This window comes from Varroa destructor, unplaced genomic scaffold, assembly GCF_002443255.2.
Source record: "Varroa destructor unplaced genomic scaffold, Vdes_3.0 BEIS01000003.1, whole genome shotgun sequence".
NCBI classification, from domain to species: domain Eukaryota; kingdom Metazoa; phylum Arthropoda; class Arachnida; order Mesostigmata; family Varroidae; genus Varroa; species Varroa destructor.
In genome coordinates this window covers 51,952,623-51,980,570 of record NW_019211456.1, presented here as the reverse complement: position 1 = coordinate 51,980,570, position 27,948 = coordinate 51,952,623, and the positions used below count along the sequence as shown (strand labels likewise).

General features: G+C 40.1%; 1 protein-coding gene and 1 long non-coding RNA gene across 10 annotated transcripts in view; both read left to right on the top strand.

The window, feature by feature from the left end:
• The first annotated feature begins 583 nt into the window (after nt 1-583).
• Nucleotides 584-15,670, top strand: LOC147757114 (uncharacterized). 2 transcript variants are annotated; one of them, XR_015322928.1, is made up of 4 exons: nt 592-1,250; nt 3,597-4,742; nt 11,886-12,149; nt 15,425-15,670. It is a non-coding gene; the product is annotated as an uncharacterized LOC147757114 (long non-coding RNA). The 2 variants fall into 2 exon arrangements; XR_015322929.1 differs by lacking the exons at nt 11,886-12,149; nt 15,425-15,670 and adding an exon at nt 5,711-9,458 and having other exon boundaries at nt 584-1,250; nt 3,597-5,550.
• A 1,645-nt stretch (nt 15,671-17,315) lies between these two features.
• The window catches only part of LOC111248473 (uncharacterized), a 47,203-nt gene continuing 36,570 nt past the window's right edge, over nt 17,316-27,948 (top strand). For 2 of the 8 annotated variants that reach the window (XM_086982438.1, XM_086982433.1), the window contains exon 1: nt 26,613-26,996. Coding sequence is in view for 2 of the 8 variants with exons in the window: in XM_086982436.1 (XP_086838562.1) it covers nt 27,010-27,016 (7 nt within the window). In the remaining 6 variants the exon portion in view is untranslated. The other 6 variants (XM_086982436.1, XM_086982432.1, XM_086982437.1 and 3 more) reach the window with 5 other exon arrangements.

The following is a 27,948-nucleotide window of genomic DNA, read 5'->3' as shown; positions in this document are numbered from 1 at the left end:
TAATTCATACATTTTCCGCCCCTAATAGGACCGAGCATCATCCAAATGTCTGCAGATTTAACGTTGTTATGCTAAAGTTCAAAAGTCAAAGTCATACGTTAGACTACTTTGGCTAGGTATACGTTTGTTCCTAATTTTAAGAGGAGGGACGTTATAGAAGGCTTGAAAGTATGAAACCTCATGTTTAATAGATCCTGAGATAATCTGATGCATTTCTACGACGTGCAACGATATCTCCAGTTAGGTTCTAACCTACAGCAACCTGTCAGCGAAACGTTTGTTAACGTGAATAATTTTTCGTTGCTTATTACGCTCGTGCAAAGTGTTTCGGATGGTTTTTGCGACAGGTTTCGACCTGTCGTCAATACATACACCGTATAAAACAAGGAAGCTCTCGTCTAGGTTATATAATGTATGTCCCAAACACTTAAAAAAAGACACAGTTTTTTTCCCTCGATTTTCCAGACTTCTTGTTTTTTTACCACTTTTCTGTTTCGTTCTTCGCGCGTATACGTCAATCTTTCTTTCTCTCGGTTCGGCATCGCCTTACAGCAAGGGCTGAATAACACCTAGACGCTCAGATATAGGCGGCGCGACAGACAGACGCTACTTCCCTTTCCTCTTCTCCACGCGCAGCCGGCGAAATGCAGATCGCGCTAGCCCTGGCAACGGCTATCCAGTTGCCTGTTAGAGTCAACGGCGCGTGCCGTAGGAAGTTCCCCTGGCGGTCTACGTGTGTAGCAAAGAAGAACAAAGCGCTGCACGAACGCCTAAGCAGCAGCAGCTTCGTACAATACAATTCGTTCTCTTTCTCTGCGAGAGATTTTGAAGCAGCTGGAATTAAGTGGAAGGAAAGAAAGTTGTGTACTTTGTCAAGATAACAACGCGGATGTCTGGATGTTGGTGAATCGGATAAGAGGCAGAATAACACTGATCAGCAAAGGGATACACAACGACCAAAACGCAGGCCCAGAACAAACGATTTCTAATCAGTGCCAGAAAGAAAGCAGAGCCTAGAAGAGGGACGGACTCATGGGAAGGAAGCCAATCGAAATTTTTCATTAGGTGCGTTTATATGCCGTAATGGTAACTAGTTGTCGACAGTGGCAAAAACCCACCCGATGGATAACTGACTGTGTGATAGCGATATGTGATACACATAGTGGATATATGTGCGGTAGATCCTAAGGCAGCGTTTCAACAATCAGTTAACTTGGATATACCATTGAGACGACACCAAAGAAGCAACAGTAAGTTGACACTGTATACAACTGATTAAAATAGCTATTGTTCGATATTTCCAAACAGAGATCCGTTTTCAGATCATCTTATGAGTGTCGAAGAAGCGCAACTGTTGGTACCTTGTTACCTAATATCGGAGATCCCACCGTGTGCAGTATTAGTAATTATATAGCCTCGTATTCACGATACGATAACGATACTGTTACTAAAATGATATCTAGGCATGGCAATTTAGTACTATTTAACTGACTAGAATATGTGTGCATTGGTCATTGGACGGTGTTCCTCTTTTATGCGCATCCCGCCGAACGCGTACGATAAGTGGCCGCCGAGTATTGTATATAATTCACATAATAAAAAGCTTAAAAGAAGTATAGTTTAATATAGGTCCCCTTTTACTAGTCGGTAGCTAGAAACACACCAAAGTAACGCTATATAATATTTAACTGAACATTCGCCCATTAGGGCGAACTTATGGAAAATTTTGGCTCGTGAAAGACGCGTTTTGGCAGTTACATTAACTTCCGCCGTTAAGGGCCCGACGCTAATCAATACTATGATTAATGAAACAAATATACATTTCCAAGAATGATTTGGTATATATATATATATATGTGTCTATTCCACATGGAGCGCGGTAGGCTGTTCCCTTATCAAGATGGTCTAGAATACCAGTCAGCTCGCCCTTGAATACTGTCCAACAAAAGCTTCGTGAACATTGAGCGATGAGTATATTTAAGAACATTCTAACGGTTTACAAGTAGCTGATACATAGTTATTTTATCATTTTTTCATATCCTTACTTAACTGAGAGGTGAACGTAATGCAACGGCAAGAGACAGGCTTGCCTCCTTTACTAATCGATTTATCAATGCTGTGCATTCCCTAATAAAAACATACTAGACAACCTTGTAGAGTAAAACGGACGCTGTATCTATATAACTATGTCTATATGTAAGTGTTATATCTTGCTACAGATGTTGGATTCAATGCAGTGTATATCTAGGAAGGTTTCAAAGTTAAACAGATACCCAAGGGGAAAGACATTGTGTTGCCGCCAGGTGTCGACTGGATGAACGGGCGTAAGCATTTACCTAAAAGATGGCGGGGTGGACTGGTTAAATAAACACATTCTGTGAAAAATTGTCGCCACCATGTTATTCGTTTGGTTTTGAGTGTCGCCGTCGGCAGCTCCAGTTGAAGGCTCTGAAGCCTAAACGCGCCGGAAGGCTACGTATGGTATTTTCGCTCCGACAATCTTTGTTCAGTAGACTCAATGTTAACCGGTAGCTTTACTGAATTTATTAAAGCAACTTCAGATATGATTAGCATGAAAATCACGCCAAACAGATAGAAAATAACGCATACGGCAAACAGCAGCGAACGACGGATAATGATCTCAAGGGTACATAAAAATTTTGCGTGCAAGAAACAACTTCCTATAGATGCTTCAGAAATTACCATTGTCGCAATGGTCATTGGCTGTGTCGTTGTTCTACTCGCACGAAGCTGCATTTCCTGATATCACCAGATCTTTGCGATGTTTGCCGCCTGCCCTGAGCAACATTTGCCTAGTTTCTTGCTGGGGCTTTTTGACTCGAGCAGGACTAACGTACTGTACGATATAATACGAATACACGAAATTTCCAGTTAGTACTTTACTTAAATTGCTCAAATATATCTGTGTTATTAGCATAAACCGAAACTCCTCCAGTAGCCAACATTGGTCTCTTCTTTCTTGAGTCTCCCATACAGATATTGTGTTCCTGGTTCTAGGTACAACCTTTGCACACACGGCCAGGAGTCAGCGCAGGAAAGGTTTCAGTAATCAGCAAGACCTACTTCAGGTTAAGCAAACAATATGTGGGGCGTTTTCAAGGCAGATATGAGCGGTCAGGAGTCATCACACGTAGACCTAGTCACAGTGAAAGGGTCGTCAATAATTAGCACAATCCCCTTTCTTTCGGAACGAGTGTTAGAGATGGTAGCTTTTCCCAAGGTCCGGCTGTATATATAAACCGGTATATATAAACATAAAATACTCAGTTCTGTAGCGGGCCTCACTTCCTAGTCCGACAATCTTAAGTGAAACAGAAGAAATTTGGTATTAGACATGCTGTAACTTTGGGCATTTGTTTAATTTTACTTGTTTGGAATGCCCACTCTACATCTTCGCACTTTTAATGTAAAAGTAACACGCGAGGTACTTTGTTGTATTTCTAGCCTTTCTCGAAGAGATTCATAACAATTTGTCCGAAAAACATCTACAACTGTATGGAATTAATGTAATCCAAAGGCGTACCTCAGTGTTTTGAACGGCGCGCCTTGTACCTTTTCTATTTCATATATTTCAGTGATAAAAGAAAACATTCCTGAATCAGACCACTCGCGCTGCTCAGACCCAATTAATGACTAGATAAACATGCGGTTCATTCCAGGACAAGGAAGGTTTAATAACGTCAATGGTGGATAGCTGCTGCGGACGCAAATAACACGCTTGGTTAGGTAGATAGGGTGGATTGGCCAAGAGTTGGGCCGTGCGGTGCAACTTTCAATTATCTTTACAGCCTTTCTGTCTTCTAGACAAGTCTTCTATCCGAATCTCTTGGGTTCGTAACAGGGATAGTGATGGCGCAATGTTAACGGTGGGTTACACAAGAGCTTACAGAACCCTGATCATCACACGCAAACGCTGTCTGCCATGCTTTGGACAAAACGAAGGTCGGTTTAGCCTTGCAATACTTTACATAGATCGAAGACCATTTTTGGCTACTTTGCCCAAAAGTCACGCTTAGGTCGTCCTAATTAAGCTTTTTTTTTTATTCAAGTCGAGGTCTTTTCATTCTAGTTTTACTAGAATGAAAAGACTTCGACTCGATCAAATCGAGCTTTCGAGTTTATCAGCAGATAGTAGTGATCGCTTCTCATGAAGTCATCAATTTGAGTCCTTTTGTACGTGTCTCATTATTGTGTGTACGACGTGTATCATGATTACAGTTTGACGTGCATCCGTACGTTTAGCTGAATCACGTACACTATGGCAGCTTCAAATAATTAGGACCGTTATAGTCACTGCTGTTAATAGCCATCTTGAAAAATACACGCTCGCTACTGCACTAATTACCTAACATATCTACCTATAAGTGATTTTTATTGTTCACCACATAAAACAGATAACTTCCGTAAGGATGGTACTGCAGAGGAACATCAGCTTTCATTTGCTTAAAAATATACTAATATCGTAATGCCCATGTTGTTCTCTAACAAAAAAAAAAGTAACAAAAAACCACCTTAGCCACCTAGCTATTAAATGTTTGTCTTCCAAGGCATGCGTGCGGTAACGTTGGGATTGCACTATTTTCTATAACATGACAACACCATCAGGCGCAGTGACGCTATCGACCGAATTTTTCTTTGTCTTTCCTGCGCTCAAGGCCACCATTGGCCAAATTACCGGTTACAGGCGACTTTCGCAGCAGGAACACCGGTTCAGCTTTGCAGTAAGTTTTTACCATTACAATATATGTAGACGTTATTATTTTTGATGATCAACCCGGAGTGTCAGGCAGTGAACGCGAAGTGCGTTCTCGGGAACTGGTGCGTCATTTGCCGCGTCATAGATGTTTGTTAGTTTGATGTAGACTAAGAAATAAGTAGGGGGCCAAAGGAACCCGTAGGACGTCGATTTCCGATCTGGCTATACATGTATTACTCGACGGAAGTTGTTCACTCAGGACAGCAGACCAGGCTAATATTAATGTTTAAGAGAAAAAATCTCACTTTATGTATCCGAAAAGATGGGATTGAGAGTTTTTAATCTATTTTGTATCCGTAGGGTAAACCAAGGATACTTTACAGATGAATTTTTACTCAAATTTCGGCGTGATATAAGATCAGATTCTTAGATCGTCATACTCAATTTTCGGCGGCGCCTATTCCGAAGGCTGAGCTGAGCTGGTAACGCTCGCTGACCTTCAGTTTACACTCAGGATTTTTTCCAAACTTTTTGCTATTTAATTAATCATTTCCATGTGATGCAGTCGGCTAGTTCGGACAAAAATGACTAAGATTCAAATGTTTACCAAATATATCTTCAACATATCATTAACTTTGCGCCCACAGTTATTTCAGCCGAGTTTCAACAAAATGAGGTCCTTTTCTGCGCCCAACACCCTGTCTGGCAAACCTTAAATGGTCCGGTTTTACTATTCAGATAATAATGCTATATGTGCCGCTTGTTATATGGATAAATTGTTGGATTGCTTGTTAAATAACTCTGTTATAGCTCGGACATCCGTTTTTCTAGCAGTAAGTAGAGAACATCTTTTCAAATTTGCTTCTTCTTTTAATAATATATCGTAAGTTGATTGTATATTGATAATATATAGTAAGTTAATCTGGTGCACACTAATACTTGAAACTTCTAAAAATGATTTATATCTAACAATTAAATCAACCATCCGTCCAGTCTGGATGTGATAAATGTAGGTGAACGTAATGAATGGACGGACGGACGGATATGCCATTAACGAGACGTAGCGCGTGCGGTTCGAATCACGACTTACCGCTTCTATGCGCTGGCTTGTTACCTAGATAGTTGTCTATATGAATATGTCTATATATTCATCCCGCACGACACGTGACTGTTAGCTAAAGCGGCGGACCTAAAATCAACGCAGCGATAAGTAAACGGAAGATAAAATTGATAAAAAATAAGCCAGCGTATTTTTGTCTGTCTAGAAACGATATGTTAGTGTGCACGCTCTGGGAAGTGCACGGCGATAGGAACGTTAGTGACTGCCCTCGCTAAATGCGCAAACAGTGCGTATCTATACGGGGGCATTTATCGAACAACAGAACGCACTTTGGCGCTTAGATACGGGTGAATCCTCTTATACAGCTCAGATTCATCGACTCCCATGCCAGACGTCACTGATATATATAGAGTTTAATGTAGTTAAAGCCTAGGTCAGTTTAAACAATACGCAGATTTGGCACTTACCTAGAATACTTAATTTAGATGAACTTGATTACCGTTCAATAAGTTAATGCTATCATTTTAAGAGTTCGATCCAAATTAGAAGCCGAGTTGTTTTCTTCGAATCAGAAATTAGCGAACTATAAACTGTCGTGGACGCTACATGGCAACGCTTTAACGAGCATGTTCCCATTTCGTTGTAGCAGTAAAAAACGATACTAGGGTCACCTGTAATATAGTATACCTAGCAGAACTCGCTATGTTGCACGAGAGTTAGAGCATTTCCATGGGTACAGGCGCCATATAAGTGCTGCCGCCATGTTCCATTTCAAGCAGAGGTGCGCGATCTTGCTAGTGCCACATTTGTAAATTATTATTAGTATTGTCCCTATGTGGCAATAATTAAACGCCTCGCTTTTACTAAAAAGGATGACCCATAGCTATCTGGGCTCTCAAATAGAATCATGTGTAAAACTCTTCGAATGGAAGCGTAGAACATTTAGTTCTGGCTATACTGCACACATCCATGCGTAGAAGGACCTGCCAGGATATCAACGTTGCTCGTTCCTAGAACTGATCTCGTACCTTCTAACAACAACTGAAAATACACCACTTTAGCCGAATCCGTACATTCCGTACATTGACGCGTGCCCTCTAGTCAGAAGAATGTTTCCAGTAAGACGACATAGCGTGCTTTATTTTCTCGGTAAGAAATTAGTACGACAATCAGGTAACGGCCAACCGAAGCGACAACGACTTATTTCGTGCCGGAGTGGCGGTAGTTGTCGTTCTATAGCAAATGAGTGTTATTGTGACAATCGCTGAAGTGATATTCTATAACGTCATTTTTTTCCCGAGATGAAAGAGATTACCCAAAGCGAAGAAACTGTCTTTGGCTACAATGGAAAAACGTTGTTCTGCTTCTATTTCTATTATTGTCGGATACTTGGTGTTAGGAATAACGGTCAGCATTGGCTGACTGTCGCGACCAGCTTCGTCAATGGTGTTTTCGGGTCAGGTATTTCATTGTTGAGTGTATAGAATTAGACTTGAATCATCTCACTGTTGATTGGACATGTAGTTGGCGTTAGCTTTGCCTACATGCTGTTGCAGTACATGCAGTTATACCGATCACTAGAGGTAAAAAAAAAGTAGGGACATGAGCGTGTTTTTTTACTGTCGTTAGCGGCAGCTATCACGTTAGCAGTCGTCATGATATCTCTATTTGAGTAACTGCCAACATTTTATTCATCCGATCAACAGAAAAATGGTAACACTTGTATGTAAGTGTGCATACCACCTTGAAATGTCCCATTCTTACTTGACTATTTCGCCCTCGTGATCGAGGTCATTTGCTTCATGTGGCACTAGTAAACTGCATCAGTGTGTCCTCAGCATTACGTAAACAGGTTTACTTGATTTTCACTGTTAAACATCAACTGCAGTCATTCGTATCGCTATTGTTAACTTATATTTACATATCGTGTCCAACAGTCCAGCCGCAAAGATAAACTTAACACAGTTTCAAATCGAAGATCACTTACGAACGAACAATCCGCCTTAAACAGTCAGCGTCCCCCACAACCAATTGCAATGATATATCTAGACAAATAAAATCATGACAAATTCAACAGAGTAATGCTACATGTCGGCTAGGTAAATACAAGCTCATAGCTTATGGTGCTGCAGGTATTTTGCGCCTTTATGATCGTTGATTTACACTAAAAGGAAGAAAATTCATTATTATGCCATAAAATTTGCTTACCTAAGTAAAAACACTGTTTACCCAGATAGTTCACGGCTAAGTAACAAATTAGACGACAGATTTGACCACGGGATACGATGGAGGGCTACCGAACGACAAAAATAGCACACCACAAAGACAAATGATCAGAGTATATTCGGGGAAATCTTATAGACAACTTGACGGATTAATACAACTTTTATGTGATATTGAGCGTACACAGTTATTGTGGATAAAGCGCCAGTAACAGATCGAAGAAGATAGTATGCTATAGGATGTTCTTGAGAAAAGTTTACTCTTTCTTCATGGGTAGGAGGTAGGACAGCGGCTAATCGGATAACGATAACTTAACTTTTTGTCGACAAGGACCGACTGCGCCAAACAGAGATATCAACAAACTTGGTCGTGGACGTCCGGTGAATGTTATTGTTTACTATTCACTAATTTAGAAAACACATGGCAATTCTTCCGAACACGAAAATGTATGTATATATAAAATAATTTGAACCCCACATATTCCTAAGGCGCATATAAATACGTATTCTATTCCTACGTAAAACAGAACGTGAATAACATACCCTGTGTGTAGCTGATGTCCCGTTATCAACAAATATTATTGTGAATCGGCCAGCCATATTTAAGTATATCAGTATGAGATATCAGAAAATGGCTAGCTAAAAGTTATCCAGATCGTAGAAAATATAGCGACGTTTGACGCGATGCTCAAGTAACAGGACTAAATAGAATTGGTAAGTCAGTAAGACGCACGGTAAGTGGGAGCGGTTAGGTATATACGTATTTAGAAATTATTTTGGTAAAACCGGCCAGTACAGTTTAGTATTGCTCAGGAATTTGCGATGAGTACTATTATCCAGGTCCTACAAAAAGCTGACCTACGATAGCAAAGCAGATGGCACCCGATCACGAGTAAACTGTGAAATTAGCGGAGTCTATCGATTTTTACTACTACGAAATAGCCACTACGTCCATCATCGGTAATAACTGCAGGAAGGCCGTTTTTCAAGCTTTTCATAGCATAACAGCTTTTGATACTGTATTTCCTGTACTTTGCAAAGCTATTTTTCCCGTTTATTAATAGATAAATTGAAACGGTGATGAGTGGAATCGACAGGTAGCTGGAACGCGCTTGACGAATCTGGGAAGAACGCGTCGATGTGGAATAGGGAAATATGCCCGTATAAAGTAAAAACATTAAAATTCGATTGCTCTGAGAGAAAAATGCAAACGTAGACGTAGCATAAAGTGTGCTTGCCCTGTCGATTGACTGTCAACATACTACGAGGAAGAACAAAAGCGGCTATAAGATTTGCTCATAACCTCTACTGCAATATCTTCAGATCGTTCCTAGCACTGCTATTTAAACGTGTCGTGCTATTAAACCTGTAGATGTTGAAACGATGAAGGTGACCTCCGTCTCTTAATGGAATGATCTAGGTGTTTGAACAAAGATGCACCTACCTAATAATAGCAAAATCAACACAATGTTCAATCATGTGAAAGACTTTTCATTTATGGTACGCAAACACAAATCCTTTTATGTGTCGCGCAGTAGAAGACCTGAATTCGAACCCGGACGGGATATTGCTTCAGATCAGTGTATCTATTTGAGTAAAACCGGTGAAGTTTCTAGATGCCGCCACCCTATGGTAGAAACACTGTGACACATGCACATCTATCTACAAGTACGGGACGTCCAGAAAGCCACATAATCATATTGTGTTGAAAAATTCGTTAACAATAGCACACGTGAAACGTTGAAAAAAAAAGAGTATTCTATATGCTATCTCTATGGCCTTTTGCAACGCGTGCGGAATATGGTTGTGGGATCTTTCGAGTACATTGAAAAAATTACATATCCTCTGAGTGGGGGCGGGAGCTTTTGAACGTTAGACTTCAGAATATCGTACGTTTTTCTTGAACGTAATAGCTAATATTTCCAAGATGATAGTAAAACGCTTTGTATAATCATTGTAGCATTGCCTTTATTAGAATGAATCAAACGGTATTCCTACAACGAAGCTATGTGTATTAGAGCCGGGCGACTTCTGAGCGCGTTCCAAAAATCACAGTGTTTCTATTGGGTTTGCGTGACACTTTTGAACATCATGAGCTTACGTGACTACCTAAATCGTCTGTATATATTGACAATTAATGATGGCTATAACAGGTGCAACTAAAATAATCCAGTCTGCTTCAGATGAAATGGCTGTGCGTAGTGTTGTCTGTGGAGTCGTGTGTATGTGAACGTGGGTTCGGATCGAATCTGTAATTTAGCTTTGTTCTTTTTTGTTCTGTTTACCCTACTCGGCCTGTCCTTGCTTTGGGGTAGACTGCAAGCCGTCTAGCTTTCCTCTGTCAGGCAGCATAAATCAGAAAACCGATTTAATATATAACATGCTTTTTCGCCTGAGCAGGGCACGATTCGATCAAGATCGTATCGACAATATATAATACTATGCACTTATTGTGTGCTACTGATACTGGTGCGGCTTTTTTTTTGTCATTAACCATAAGCCAACCTGATAGCAGCAGCATTAGGCTGTAGTGGAAAATTACATCGAGAAATCCATCAAGCAGTTGGGCAGAGGAGAAAGGTTGCAAACGGCCCTTACGAATACAATGAGAACGTCGGCGTCGTCGACCCCGATCGAGCAGCCATTGCTTTGTCAGGAGAGTACAGATCGGACCCATCAGTCAGGCAAGCGGCAGCAGCCGCAACAACAGTTGATCTCTGGCACAGCTGCCCAAAGCAACGTCGGCAACAAACACCGTCGTGTAACATAACTGCCGTTCGTGTCTCCGCCACCATCACCAGTTTTGGCGTGACAGTATTAGCAAAAGCAATGGCAGGTGTCCAATTAGTCGTCTATCCCCTCGCTGTCTATCTGAACCATCCGCTCCAACGTCGGAGTCGGATATTGCGCCTGCTTTGGTTTGACGCCATTTTGCTATATTATATCACGACGAATCCTGCAATAGTAACGGGATCAACGCGTTAGATTAGCAGGCCTCTATAGCAGTAGGTTTACCTGTTTGATTTAGTACTGGTTTACCAATGCGATATTTTTCAACTCGTTATATTTCTACTGTACATACGAATGGATTGCAACAACTAGGCTGCCATACGTTAGTACGGTCTAGTGGAACCATGAGATGACTGACGTCAAATTAACACGGACCAAAATTTGCTAAAGGCTTTCAAGAGAGATGTCGACTTCGAGGTGATCGTAACGATGCACGGTAAACGTTGCAACGCTTTGCCTTGATGAGACGCACGCGTATTTGAACAACTGTAGTTCTACCGTAGAAGCAATTGAATAATGAAGATCTATTTCGACTCGTGGCTCTTGATGCAATTTTTTTTTACATTCCAATGATATTCAGGAGATAGCAATCATTAACAACGTTAGCAAGGATTCTACTGTCGAATTTAGACGAGTAGCTTGATACTTCCGAAAAAAATTTTACCTGTACGGTCTAAAAATCACAATCGACAAAAACAGGGTGTCAAGATAAGAAGCCTGATTTCTATATCATCTAGGTCGCCTCTACTAGCCCATACAACCTAATTTTTTTTAGTACAACAGCACACTTTAATCTTATGAACGGGAAATATCACATGTCTGAAGTTCGCAGAACAGTTACGAGACGTTCTCGTTAGTCAGAATCAAATCGAGATCCAAGCGCACAACAAATAGGCGTGAACGTTATCTTGGTTCCCTTTATCACTGTGGAAAATTGTAGGAAATTCAGTCTGTTCAGAAAGTCTAAGCGTCTTGTAGTCGTTGTACGGAAAAACAGTTGACGATTGCGGCAACGACGACCCAAGGGTTTCCCGGTGCCCTAAAGAATATTCACTCCTTTTCACTTTAATTCGTTTTCTCGTTGTGCCAACTCCAGACGAAGAAGTCGAATACGCTATGCAGACACATAATCGTTGGCCAACTACATCACCCCACAACGGCATCAAGTGGCGTTGCCACGCCCGAAACTTACGTCACACGTGCACTGCACGTACGCGACCATGCGAGTAAAAATGAAATACCCCTACCCTTAGCGTAAGCAGATTTGTTCGGTGCCTTCTGGTTGAAACAATGCCAGAATGAATTGCCGCCGTCGCCGTTGTCATCGTAATCATTATCACCAGCGACAGGATTGCTCAATGTAAGATTCCCAATGCGTACACATTTATAATAGATCCCACCATAGACATTTCTCTAATCATTTAAACATTAGATCTGATCTCGTATCGCTGCGTAGAATGAACACTGATTGCTTTTGCCCTGAGGCCAGGGGGGGGGGTACAAGGGCGGCTCTAGCCGTGGCACAAACGCAAATAATTGTAGCGGTTCATACAGGCAACACCAATAGTTATCGTTGTCACTCTGATTGTAGATATTACTGTAGGAGTAGGAAATTGAACTGAGCAATTTTATTCTATATGGAATGCATTATCATATAATCTTACTTGGCCAGCTCTACTGCAGACGTAGCGGATACCTTCGCTGCCTTTCCTGTATTTAACAAATCTAGTGGGAACGCGTCGACATTTTATTGCTGCCGTTTAAATAGGCGGCTCTGTATATCTCGAGGAATAAATTTCATACATATATAAAATTCCTATTTTAGTAAACGTTTGCCTGTATAGGTGTCGCCAAAATCAGATTCTGATAGCTCGTCAGACAAACAGTGTAAAGCGAATCCCAGCGTCTGATTAGATGACTTAACACATTTTCTTGCCTTTTACATAACAATTTCTCACGTATTAACGGTTCTCACAGAAGGACGTTTCAATCTAGACGGGTTTTGTTGTATAGCTTGCACAGCTTCGATTCTCGTTTATTATCCGTAGCTATTCATACGAAAGTAGCAATATGCCGATTTGTACTTGACCAGCGGCCAGTTCTCCATTGGATCCGTAATCCTAACAGGAAAGCGCATAGACAAAAGTCACATTCTGATCTTTTTATCGCACGGTCAATTTAAATTAACGGCAGCTATCAGACGGCACCCCTTCCCCTTGACGATTGTCACATGTATAAGTAAGCCACCCCAAAAAACCTGTTGGAAATGTCTCCTTTTCGCTAACATAAAGAGCATTTTAGTACGTTACTAGTCAGTCAGTCAGTCATAAGGCGCTACTCAGTATTACGCCTCAAACTGGCAAGGTGATAAAAATCATTAGCAATTTGGTAGCGGCGCTATAGAGGTCACCCTGGTCTCTTATTGAAGACGCAGCCGCAGTGGCTTTGCACAAAAAGATATTTGCGAATGGTCCTACTGTTTAGCGTTGGACACCTTTGGCCCTTTCGTTCGAGCCGCCTGGGGTGAAGGCCGAACATTCATCTAGTGCGGGTTTATTGGCCAACGTACCGCTGCTACTGTGATCTTACGGATTCCCTACATGCGCACATCAAGTTCATCATATTTAAGGGTCGTCCGTTTTGACCATGGTGCGATGGCTGTGCGATCTTGATTAGCAGCTTATCATGCTATGATGCATCCTACGAAAATTTTTTTTGAGGAAAAATAGATAAACCTGGTTCACTTTAATTGCAGTTATATGACGTACTCTTGCTTAAAACATCAGGTGATCTCCGTCGAAAGCCGCATAAAGAACGTGCATATTTTTCTAATGTTTACTGCCGGTAATAGCTGCGGTCAAGTGCTAAGACTATTTGTATTGGCCTACTATACCTGTGATGTTTCATATCCATGAATTGGAAAAATCTATACCTTTTACGATTGTACCAGCATGAGCGGCGATTGTCGCGAAAGAACGTTGAAGTAGCGGAAGATGCAATGTAATTTTTCAAGACAGTTTCACTGCAAAAAGAGCCACGGTTGCCGACGAAGACTTGACGTAAGTCCTGTTGTCACTAGAATGAACGAAAACGATGGTGTAATCAAGTGTCCTGAGAAATGTTTACCAACCTCAGATATTGATCTAACATGTCGTTGTTGTTTGTTAATTTATTTATCAGCTGTTGCCGTTACGGTAAGCTTGCGTTTTATGGCCGCTTTATTTAACGATTCGTCCTAACCAGCAGATGTGGCACTATGACACACATATTCCAATGAACGATTCCCATCGGAGGCGAGAAAATGCCTTATGTTATGAGAACGTTTAACTCGCAATGGCGAAAGAGTCGTCATGCAATACATAAATAAGAAAGCTGGATGACAATTTATGTCGAGCGACGAAATTAACTAATTAATTTATACCGTGTGGACAGAATCATCTACATCATCAATTGAAAATTCTATGGATTTCTCAATTCTAGATCGAGCGATTTACCGGCGTTCAGGCCACGCAAGCAGCATCGATCTAGAAGATGCTCATAATTCGATTGCCACACGAACGATATGTTCAAGGGCATTGTTTTACGGGTTTCATCGTGCATAGAGAAATTGCACGAAATGTATGACGCAGGTGTCTTATTTTACAGATTTTTTTTGTGGACGCGTGTTTAGGCTATGCTTTGAAAAGACAGGGTCGAATATAAATGACGGTTACGTTAGATGCCGCTGTCTTTTGTAAGTGGGTGTAGAGTGTAGGCCGCGCGGTGGCCGTACGTTACATCTGTTTGTTTCATATCATATCGCCTAGTTGCAATATAATGTAAATAACAGCAAATGATTTACTCTTCCCCGAACTATGTGTTTTTACCGAATTTTTGTCCGTAAAATTGGTTTTTACTTATTAAATGATTGAGGATATGTGTATGTAGACTAAGACGCGTGATCGTAACGCTAACCATTCCGTACGCACTTATCTTGAAACTTGACATAGAACCTCATCTGTGGTTAATAAGACAGTCCCACTGATTGCAGCAAGGTCACATATATCCTTATAACTTACCTCGACCATTTGGCCTCGGTAAAGCAAAAGACCCTAATTAGAAAAAAGGGCTATTCAACTTACTACCGCAGTAGTATTGCCCTATTGTAAATAGCGACCATTTCTTTTTCTTTTTCGACGTTCTTGTATATATAAAGTTGATTGCATTAACGAACGGAATCGTACATTGGTGGGGAGCGTAATTGTCTTTTCCGGGAAGTCCAAATGAGTAGTCATTCTTCTCACCATCCGAACGATGGTGAGAATATGTTGCACATTAGAATTGGTCTTAATGACTTTACTAGTTAAGGCTAGACAGTTAATTATGACTCTCTTATAAATTTAACTCTATTAATTGTTATTGATTTAAAAAATGGTACCGATATCATTTGATTTGTAGGTGAGGCAAAAGAGCCCTCATAGTGTTGTTTTTTCCATCGATGGCTTTCCGCTTCATTCCGTTCCATAGTGTTTTTATTTAGCAGCAAATGGCAGTCGTGTTCGACGTACGGAGTTTTCGTGTAACTTTTCAATATGGACTATTGTGATTATGTGCGTATCAATCATTTTCATTTAGGTTCTGTGTTGGCCACTTTAGTATTTTTCTAGATGTGGGAAATTGAGATTTTCCATCCGTTTGTATACCGTCGATTCGGAACTACCGGTCGCCAAGCAACAGGAGCAGAAACGTGCGAATGCAGAACGAAATCGCGCCCCGAAATCCCAGTCAAACCTATCCGGCTAAAAAGATGAAGGTAATGAATACGAATGGATGTGTTTATGAAGATAACAGGAATAGAAACGAACCAGACGAAAAAAAAAAAAACCCCACTTGTCTCTGAACCCATCAAACGGCCACTTTGTAGAAAGCGAACAGCTCTAAGCCGAGAAAGAATGTACAGGATTACGAGAACGATGACTCTGCAGCACAATGCGAAAGGAAGTAATTTACAAGACCAAGCGTCTTCGATAAATAACTTCATTTTAGGATCGACGAGGCCTGGGATAATACACATAAAGACAGTTGCTATTTGAAAGGACTCAAAGGTTGACAACAATGAAGGCATCTGCATAGAAAAATGTTTAGCCTTCATTACGTCACGAATATTTTTGGGAGCCTACAAATCAAATGGATAGTAACACTTTGGCGTGAATAGCATGTTGGTTTTCTACAGACTATCTCTTTAACTAAAAAAGATGTACTTGAAAAAATTAAGTACGGTTTTTAACCGGCTTGTGCTTTTCCCTGTGATAAAGCTTCGACTGTTATGGTTTATAAAGCTTTTAGCAGAAGTATATCAGGGCTGAATATATTAATTGTATCTGCATATTTATTGTGCATCGACGATAATAAAGAGCTTTTTTTTTTTTCACAAAGGTTAAGAAGTTCATTGTAAGATATATACCTCTCAAACAGATGAGTCATAGCTGACAGATACGGTAATGCTTTTATGAAGCACATTAAAACCAATATATCCACTTCTACGATCCGTGATCAAGACAAAGAGATTAACAAAGCAGCTGTCTTGATTTACATACGCGTATATCTCTGTCAAAAAACACGCGGTCTTCCGGAATGAAGTGTCGCGGAAATAGGTGAATACTTGAAACAGGGTCGCGATTTGGTCTTCCGAGATACAGGCGACGAAAAATAGGAAGTTGTGAAATTTATAATAAAAAAAAAACATGTATAGCAAAAGGAACATTTCATGCTTTTGCTTTGCCGTGCCCAAGTAAGCCCAGTCAAATTCATTTAGCGAGCGGTACAGAATAGAGAAATGAAGGTGATCCGTAACGATGACATAAGATCGTACTAATAAACGACCCAGCTACAAGATCCAAATATTTGATTGTGGTATTGATTCTTTTCTGCGCTAACAATCCAGTTACTCTTTTGTGTTAATTTTGTCAATGTCCCATCCGTTGTCGATGCGTATCGTCGTATGCATGCGATATCATTATCGCGATGTATATAGTACGTCATTATCATCGAATGAATCATAATCAGTCATCAGAAAACAGATTTACGTTGATGTGCTAACGAAATGCCCCCCTCTGGCAGCCTTAGCAGGCGCTGAAAGCCGCATGAGACCGAGGTATAACCGTGGCTCTTTTTCTGTATTAAACACCTTCCGCGTAACAATGTAACTTTCGCTGGAATATTATCTAGATTGTATAGATTAAATGAAGACCTACATTTATACTATAGTAAGAAAACGTTTTTCGTATTATATACACGGAACTATAACACAACGAAATACAGAACTGTTATGTTTTTCATCAGCTGTGAGGCGGTGTTGAAATGGATCTTTGTTACCGGACGAGGAGAACGATTAACAAGCTTTTTGTTACTACAACCCTCTTCCATCACTATCGTAAAATACAAACCATGTCAAAAGTTACCTCATGATCATTAACGGCGTACCGCATAGAAAAGAAGGCCAGTAAAATAGACAGAAACGTCGCTGCTTTTAGCTTTCTATGCGAAGCTAGTCAGCATAACAATGGGTACGTATGTTATAATTGTTCCGCACTAAATATTTCGTCATAGTAATTTCAGTTTGAAAGTTGAAATAAATAAACGTTTGCTAGGACAAATTAAAAAGACTTAATCACCTTATGGGCTACGCAAAATGCGGGCGAAAAGCAAAAAACCGACGGTGGTTCGGATGATCCTAAAAATAAATCAAGGTAGATCTAATCTTGGTTTTGTCCGAAACATTGATCTGCTTTACTATGTTACAACGGATTGTAGGTTATACACTATTATAGAAATTAGTTTCAGGCGTAGATATGGCCTAGAGGATAGGGGTTACGACATTGACGGTCCAATCGGTTTCAGCAGCGGCTGGAGATTGTGAATGTCTGATCATGCAGCGAGCTGTGTAAGCGCTCTATCCTATAATTATTACGGTTCTATCAGTTAGGCCTTTATAGTTTTTTTGTTATAACGGCACAAACAAGATAGAAGTCTAGCCAAAAAAAAAAGGTCGGCTAGTGCTGGCCTCTCCTGTGCACGAAGACTAAACACAACTCAAGCGTCGAAATACCGCAACTGAAACTCAAAATGTATCTTGTTAACGAGTTTGTGTGTTGTCTAATACGAGCAGCTACTGGAAAACCATTGTAACAATCTAAAAATGGTCACTGAGTGTAGCAAAAAGCCGACGGCGGTTCGTGGCCGACCGACGGCCATTGTCGAAATTTACAAACCAATGGCTTGCTCGGTCAAGTAACATAGACGCTAATCTGTACGGTGATCCGGCCTGGCCTAACTAATTCACCATTCTACCAAATGTCAAAAACTACACAACAGAGACCTATATGGGCGCCTGAAAGGGTTCGATCTGTTTATGTGCCGTTCAATATAATATAGCTTGCAAAAAAAGGAACGAAACGATGATTTGTCTAGTTTCCAAGCGAGTTGTCACAATAATTACGTTTAATTTGTCCTTAGATAAGAGGTCTATGGAAGAGGATAATTTATAGTGTACCATTTGACGACGTAGTTCTTGAATGCGTCATTTCAAGTTCTATTTTCAGTGAAGGATGAGACAGAATGAACCAAAAACGGGCTTCAAATAGCAGCTCCCAATACATAACCATAGTATTTATGGAATAGGTTAATTACATTATCGATTGTGTTGATAATTCAATGTAAATTGATTTCGAATGTTCACATGAAGTGTACACAGTCTTTTTGAAGTCATTTTGACCTTCTATAGGCCACATGTCCTTCGCTAGAAGGGATAGTTGAATGGGTCGTTTGTGTTCGACTTCAGTCATCCGACAGTGGATTATTAACAGCAACGCCAAAAGCTTTCAATTCATTTCCACTTGAGATAGCAGCTGAACAGCAGATAGGATACTCTTAGGACTAATATATATATATATATATATATATATATATATATATATATAAATTTCTAGCAGTAATGTACTCGAATTTTTTCAAGAAAAAAGATGAACTAACCGTTGATAAAAGCCAATCGATTCTATAGTGTCTCATTTTTAAAGCAATATTATTTAAATAAAAATCGGCTAAAACCGTCGGTGCCTTTCCGGGTTTCTTGCTGCGTATATTAATTCGAATGTACACGATACGAATAGGTAGTGCTTTATGCGAGCGTTTCAAAGGTCAGTCTCATGTAGCTTCGAAAGTTCATACTTATTAGTAAAGTAAATGTAAAGCAATGTAAGTTCAACTTTTTAAGGATATAATTATAAGCAAAGTATATTCTATAAAACAATCTCTACACCGGATAATCGGACCTGATGCGAAAAATTCGCATTTGAATAGAATTGGACAAATATATTTTGAAGCTGTTTTTGTTCACGATGCTCCTATGCCCTGAATAGGTTCGGTATCTGCGGCAGGCTATGAGCTGTATTACTGATACAATTGGCAAAGCTCAACTCCAGTCTCTGAAATCATATGCCAAGATATAGGAAACTATTATTGGAAAAAAAGAAGTTTTTTTTTTCTATAAGTTGCCGTGTTTATCTAACCTATGCAAGTCTAGCAGTAAGTTAAGCGTAACATAAACGACTGAAAAGTAGGTGTATCGGTTAATAAAATAATATTTTACTAATAATAGTTATTTCTATTGGAGTTATTTGATGAGTAATTGTTGAAACTTACTAGGAACTAACAGCTTGCTACTCGCGTCTTCTCTGATCATTTCTCATTCTATTCGAACAATGAAACTGTTGAAGCTATATATGTCTTCAGCTGTGCGTGGGCAATCTGCACTTGGAGAGCTTCATCTGTACCAAGCAAGCTGGTGAATTGACTATACATATACGAACCATCCATCGGCCCTCCTCAAATCAACGATCACGTTTCGTTCGTTTCGTTCTATTTTTTGCTACCTTGGCTATTGTTGATGTCGACGATGTTAGTGTTATTCCTCCATTCGTTGGTGTATCTGTTTTTCGTTGTCCCCCTATTTCCCGGGCGACAGCTCAACTGCTGCTTTGGCCGGTAACCGTAACATAAAGGACAGGCAACCTGCATGCTGATAGCCGATTGCAATGCCAATAGAGGTATTTCGATGGTACCATACCGATAGATGGACAGCCAATCAATACTGCCGTAAATATCTATATGGCGGTTCTTTCAGCAGAGACAGGCGCTTTTTTACATTGCAAACGAGCATCGTCAGTATTAAGTTGGACTGACGCAAAAAAATCACCCATTATTACTGAAGTGAGCATATATATATATATATATGGGGTAATTTCGTTAGATTGTAAAGCAGTGCTTCTCCTGTGGATATAAAAGAAACAGAATGGCAAATTTCTTAAATATAGCTTCAATATTTGACAACTGTATAGAATTTTCAGAAATCTGTTGAACATAAAAATCTTATTAAGAGGATGTAATAAGACGAGAGCATCCTATCGTAATTGGGAGAAGGCACTTCGATGAGTTATATTCTAACAGCACCCGGCCTCAAGGAGGCGAAGCGTATAGTCTTAAACCAGTACTTATAACGCTAACCTGAAAATGTTTTTCAAAAACATGACGTCGAAGACATGTAGGACGCTCTTCAATTTAATATGGAAGTAGGAAAGGAAGCTTTGGAGGTTTTTTTCGGACAGGTTGTTTAAATACTTTGATAAGCGAAAACGTCAGCGCAAGAAAGGACCTTTCAAGAAATGTTTAGCCTTTTCTGATAGTATCTATAGGGTTCCATAGATCTGATTCGTAGGTATAGTATGATTCGAATTGATATCTCATAATTACATGACTAAAATACTAGATTCTCTTTAGGAGATCGCAGCCTTGCATCATGCTCTTGTTATGTATCGTACACTTTTCTAGACTTTGAATGTTCCCAATGTATTAACTATGCCAGTATCCTATTTTTGCTGCTTGACCAGTTCAAGCTTGGTTTTCTATTGAGTTTAAAGGACACTCATAAAGTATTCAGTGTACGATACGCACGTATGTTGCGATAAGCATTGATCATATTATAGAATTGGCGTCGGCGTCGACCAAGATTGATACCTTCATAGCATGTGCGTGCATAATATACGTACGTAACATGAAAACGTATTACCGTACAGAAAGGGTGAAAAACGATAGGCAGCAGCCCGACCGAGATCATTTAACTGAATAAATACTGTTGTTTAGTTAAGCAAAACCTTATCGGAAACAGCAAGAACATGTCCATAGAGCTACAATATGGCTGTCGACCTGTGTGTGTTGCTGTCAAGACGACAAACGCACGTCGGTAAAATATATAGTCATTTTTATCTCTCTTCGAATTACGCCTACGGTCAATATAGGAACGAATAAGCGAAGCACAAAAAGATCAAGTTGTCATCATTAGTAAAATATATGGCGACGTTCTTCAACGGTTGCTTTATTCAGCTGGGCTTAATTGTACATATTGATTTTATGAAATGGGTGTATCTGCGTATTACAATTTTCTTATGTTTATGGTGATAATCATTTTGCCGGTTAGCGATTACATGGCTTTCGGCTAATCCCATCAACACCGATCGACACGTTTGGACGGCCGCGCTTCTATTTTTTTTTTTTCGCATCTCCAAAAAAGTACTCCAGTTCAAATTCCCCATCATAAACCCACCGACGCACGAAGCTAAATAGTAATCTGCTCGTGTCGCATAGGATCAATCAAATCCCGGCTGCTACTCTTAACTAGAGCGCAATTCGCTATCGTACATGTACAGTTAGTTACTCGCTGTCACTACCAGTAATAGTGTGTTTGTAAGCGTCTGTTGTGACCCTCCTTGATTGGAGGAGCGTAAACGTCAATCGCTTTCCCATTCACGATACTTTCCCGCATCGCATCCGCGACAAACGTTCCACTTTGACAGTGGCTGATCTTTTTTTATTAAGTGCTCGTCGGCACGATCATGTACGCGATGATGTAATGAGGACCCCGAACGTCACACATATATACCAGCGCGTCAATGAATACGCTGTTGTTTCGATGGTGTCTGCTATCACGTGTTTACGGTACCATTCGAGTGAATAGTGTACAACACATAGTACACAGTTAGCGGATTCCGCCGAAGCAGACGACACAGTAATACCCCCGTTCTTATGCACGTAACATTTTTCAGATATTTTCAATTTGTACGCAAGGCCTAATGTATCTTTTACTGTTACTTTTGTTACTTCAATTCGATCGTCGCTACTGGCTGATGCCAGTTGTTCCGCCAATGCACCCAAAATCAGACAGCTATTATAGATGTTTTAATTGCAAATTTGTTTTTATAAGCCACTAGTATTATTATGATTATTCATTGAGACATCATGAAAAGAACGTCCTAGAAGCGGACGTGCCCACAGCAAGAAAATAGTCTAGTTGTAAAAGTCGTAATAATGTACTCTTGAACCTAGACTTGAGAAACACAGTCGCTTTGCGATACAAGATTTTGTTCTAATAGTGAGCGCCAAAATCCGGCTTCAAAAAACGCTCCGCAAGCGACAAGGCAAAGATCGATGCTCGATACTTTGTATTGCCTTAACAATAAAAATAAATATTTATTTTGTATTGGTATCGTTAGGGTGGTAGTAGTAGTATTAGTCTAACAATAGCAATGTTGAGGGTTCGATTTTTTGGATTTGAGTTTCTTTTTTCCGAAAATGTACATTAATCGCATTTGAAAAATGTCTAACTGTCCATAAGGACAATGTTTTTTGACGACATTTTAGACTATAATCTATTGTACCACATTTTCGTTCATTCGAACCTGCCTATTTGCCATAAACGCTCCCACTTGGCTAAATGCCCTCTTGGTGGCTTTGTTTATGATCAAATAGTGACATTTAGATCTGCATCTACTGATGAAATCGTACGTTCTTTTCAATACAGATCGGTTCTTGGAAAAAAGGTTTGTTATGTTGCCTATCTTTAGGCTGTTATCGATATGGTGGCTGTGTCCCAAATGGACAGAACTGCGCGTTTGCTCCAACTCGTTTTGCGACAGTTAATCCGATGGTCCGACAATGAAACTAAACATCAATCCGAGAAAAATAACGTCGCATTTATATCTGCAGGCCGGCAGTGATCAGTGATAATATAGATAGCTAGGCGGGTTTTTATCTATTGATAAAGTCAGTACCTACAATTCACTCCAAAGTACCACATCACAATCCATCATGTTCAACAGGCTAACAGTGAGCCTGGGTCTGGCAATTTTCACACAGCTCTATATTTTTTTTTTATTAGGAAATATGTTTCTAATAAATCGATTCTTCACTAATTGTATTGCACGTCTAATCTTCCTACAGACAAACTTCAAGTTGACATAAAAGCATTCAAGAAAACAATCATTACGAAAACCAACTGCTGCTACTAAGAATGACACACGTGGCGTTGGACGCAATTTATGCTGACCCAACGATATTTTCGCTGTGTTCCTAAGTCATCACTGAATCATTGGCGTGTCGTCACTGTCACTCTTTGTTTTAAAACATCCGGTCCTATAAGCCAATGTCTTTTTGTTTATTATTATTTATTTGTTTTAGTTAATTCTAAAAACTGCTGCTGCTGCTGCTGCTACTACTACTACTACTACTACTACTGCTATTTTTATTTCTGATGTTATCGCTATAGCGACTACAATCAAAACCAGTGCTGTTGATATTTCGTCTGCTCGTTCCGTCACCTCCAGAAAATACGGCTGAGCTTTTATACGAAGTGTCTGAATAGAGAGATGATGCTACTGCAGTAGATCGTTATTGTTATTTATATAACTTTCTGTGATGTTGTATATTGTGGGTGTATTGGTCTGGCGAATCGGCGGATGTCGGCAGGGCGGTACGGCAGAACAAGCCGAATTTGCTTCATTCACGAAACAGCCGGTTGGTTCAGCCTCACTTTTATATTTTGTTCAATAGCGTAGCCGGCGGCAGCGTAGAAGACCCCTGCAGCCAGCGTCTTCTACTGCGATTAGCAATGTGATAAATCTACAGAATTACGTCTAAATTATCGAGTAGCGAAACTGTACAAACGCAACTAGATACGGAGTCAAGATGAGCTGAACCTATCCTGTTGGGTTTTTGACAATTAGATATGGCCTGTTGGCCAACAAATGAAGAGCTTAATTGGGCTTGATTATTTGCCGAGCGGGTTTTTAGCTGGCGAAAGCAATGCTGAATAATGTCGCTCACCTACTAGGAAAGATTCGCCTCCCTACGCTTGCGATTCCTTTATTTAAGATCATGTCGTATCAAAATGCTTTATGTATAGTGATCATTACAGGCGCTGCCACTGCCTTTACTCAATCGAAAAGGTCGACGGCAGTGTAGAAAAGCTAGAAAACATAGATTTAGTTATTGCCTAGCTAAATGAGAAAACTTGTCACCGGTATAATGTAGGTATATAAAAGCAGAATATTACTGGATTGTTGATGACTAATGGCTGTCGTAGGCCCCATGGGTTAACTGAGCAGCAAGCAAACTGATAGAGTATAGCTATCGGTACTGTTGAAAAACTTTTCATAAAACAATTTCCCTGTAGCTGATATTTCAATTGTACATTATATAAGCTAGTATCATTATTATTACAACTAAGAAAAAGGTACCTTTAAAGAACACACCTCCTTCAGAGTATCATAAATGCCTTCTTTCTTTCAAAGGGCGTTTGACGGATGTTGTTGGCGCACGATCAGATCCAGCAGGGTGGGGCCGGGCTCTGACAAATGGACCCTTTGCCCTGCCGGGACTGTAAATACTTAATTAAGGATGTTAATATAATGACCCATAGGTTGTACGCATTATACGTGAGATTCCAGCACAGTATCTATCTAATCGCAAGATGAAAACATATAAGGCCGCCTTAAGTATGCTACATAATTTACTAAAACCTACATTGAGATTGCTCACGTTCCTTTGAACTAAGTAATACAGCTCAATTGTAGAGCTCGCATACTTTTTATATTTTTAGTAATATAAGTTTATTTTCGCAGGACGACTATCTAAATTTGTAAGATGTGTGTACTCATATTGTGGTTCAGTCTATTTCAGTCGTGTTTTTCTGCGTATGGTAAGTTTGTTTCTTGTAAGGTGTAAGTTCACGATGCCTGTCCTAGAATAGGAATGGACCAATCGGGCAAGACAATATCATAAATCATCACTGTATGCGGCTGAGTTCTACTGAATAGCGCGTATGAGACGCATGGACGTAATTCTCGCGTGGCATAAACTCTCGAAGAATCTATCTGCATTTCCTGTACCGAAGCTGCTCGTAAATAATCATATGAAACTACGCGTAGTAGGGCTTTCTTTTCCGTCTCATTGGCCATGCTTTGCGTCATGACGGAGACTCACCGAGTGCGCTATGACATTCACTTAGTTAAATCTATATTTTTACGATAATTAAATGTTTTATCTATAGTTCACATCTTTAAATATCTCACTCGTTTTTCTCGATTGTCTAGTGCTAGTTACCAAACCTCGACGGTCCATCCATCAACAGTTGTAGCCGTTAAAACGTCAAACGCGGCGATAGATAAGAGAACGAACTGTTTATGAGCTGGATTTGAGGAACGCACAACGAGAGATGAGTCAAGGCCATTCGACCGAGCAGTCGATAAGGTAAACAGCCAAAAATAACTCGTATTGTAGCTGATTGTTCGGCTCATTTGTGCGACAAGCAAAATAATTGGGCGGAAAATTGTACGTTTTTATCGCTTTTTTCTTATCACTGCATATTTACTCGTGTTCGGGTCTCCTGTCACAGACCAAATAGCAGAGTGAATGAAAGCCAGGAGCGTCAACTCACTGCATCTGCACGCGTCAACAAATAACAAGGCGTTTATGGTTCCTGTTAGAGTAACAGAATTTTTATAAAAGGTGACACCCGTCCTCCGTGGAACCATTACAAAATAAACGTTACAAAATATCGCGTCTTTTTACCTTCAGCTTTGTCGAATGGTCTGTTAGGTGCAGCGCCACCACGACTACCGAATGAAATTTCAAAATCATTAGCTATTATGTAGGATGTATCAAGTTGACTAAACATGTCTGTTATCCCCGATGCAGAGGAGACGCTGTTCATAAGAACCTGTAATGTTATTCTATTATGGACTTCAATTGGAGAATTTCGCTCGAAAAGTAATCCTTAGGCGACTTCGCGGCTCAGCACTTAAGACAATATTACGCACACTCCATTGTAGATACAGTTCCCAGGACCGTTCTATGCCCGCTTGTAATAAATTGAAAACTACTTGGTGCACAGCTCATCACAAATCGCTTATTTGGTCCGCATTGCGTAAGTCGTTAATATGGTGGATGAGGACATGTTCAAGCATTTTGATATCTCAATTTGTTTTTGCCACTCGATCGTTGCGCGTGCTGCAAGAACCATCCGGCGTTCGGGCCAATAGGGCGCTGTTAGCGTGGCTTTACAGAAAATGTCAACAAACTTTGATTTACGAGTAACTATGGCAGCGTTGTTCCTGCGACTTCACATCATTTGTTTTTCTTGCGGGACCTCTTGGATATCTAGGTCGATGAAAACTACGATTGGAAATCTAAAACAGACGAGAAAAACGTCTACTACAAGAACTGAGCGTTTCGATCCTGTATGAAACTCTCGATGACATCTGCTCACCCCAGTGACACAGAATGTGAAACCTAATGGCAAGCGTCAACGCTCCCAAGATGGTAGTGTCTTGTATCGTGCGCATTCGGAAAGCTGACGGCACTTGTCACAGTTTAGCGTTAACACACTGAGAACGGACAGGTCTACTTTTACGAATACAAACTGCACGTGCATCTCATAAACCGGTAAATGCTGATACTGTTTCAATCTGACTTGTCCAGTCGAAACAAGCTTCACAATTTGCATGATTACTGTTTCCGATCAAGACAGGGTTACGTGTTAGTAGAAGAAGCAGCCCTATCAATAGATTGATGAATAACTGATTGATGGTGATGATGAATTGATGACTAGTTAGTTAAAGTATAGTTAAAAACAATGAGGCATTGTAATCAAAGAGCTATGTTAATTAAAGCCGTTTTACTTGTGTGCTCTTTTAGAAAGCTCAGTTTTGTCGGAAACATGAATTACCCAGTTGTATAACAAGCGACTTGGGCAGAGATTGCAAATGGTTATAGAACCTGAATGGTTAGCTCGGTGACCCTCATTAGCAAGTTCCTACTGGAAAGGAGAACTAACTCACAGGTCTGAAGATCTTATGCAAGGTACCTCTTCGTTACAAAATATGCCCCTGCTTGCGTAACTTTTGATTGCCAGTTATCGTTATTAGTAGAGCAGATAACGTAGCTTTACAGACGCGTTTTTTTTTTATTTATCGGTAGCAAGCCAAGAGGAACTTCTGAATATGACATTCATAGGTGATATGAATATGGTCAAAAGGACAGATGCGAGAATATAATATTTTAGCCAATATCCGTGTAACTGATCATTTTGAGAATATAAAGGACAAAATTTTCATCTGTTGGGTTCTATAATATTAGTCTTCAGCTTAGAAGGCAAAAGTATTCGTTCGTCAAAGCCACTCGATGGACGAATCCATAGTCTAAAGTTTACTTTGGTGATATGTTAGATATAGTGACCTATGTTTGTTTTCGATTTTTACAAACGTCAGAGGATGCGAGCTCTTAAACCTAGCGTCTACGATAATGCTCCACAGCGTAACAGTTACCATGGAATACATCTAACTAGAAAACCTCATGTTTAACGGCTGCCGAGATAGTTACATTGTGGAACGACTTAGAAATTACTGAAATTCAATGGTGCTGTTTTCCAACGAGGTACTATTGTAATTCGGTTATCGATTTTCGTGTATTTCTTGTTTGTGTTTGCTACAGAAGCTAGCATACAAAACATACGAGGCTTGTGTTGTCGGTGGCTATTCTACTGTTGATAATTTTTAAATCGTCAAAATGCTATTGTTGTAGACCTTTCTGCTGTACGATGATTCCCTTCAATAGCTAGCAAAACACGTGTCTGTTGTATCTCAGAATATTACGGCAGGAGTGCAATCTCATTTTATGAAAAAGGGTTCTCGTGTGTATTTAAAAATTGAGTAGAACTGAAAATTGGATTCAGCTAAAATACTGTTAAGTTAAATCATCTTAAATCAGGATGCTATACTAGCAGGACGCTAGTC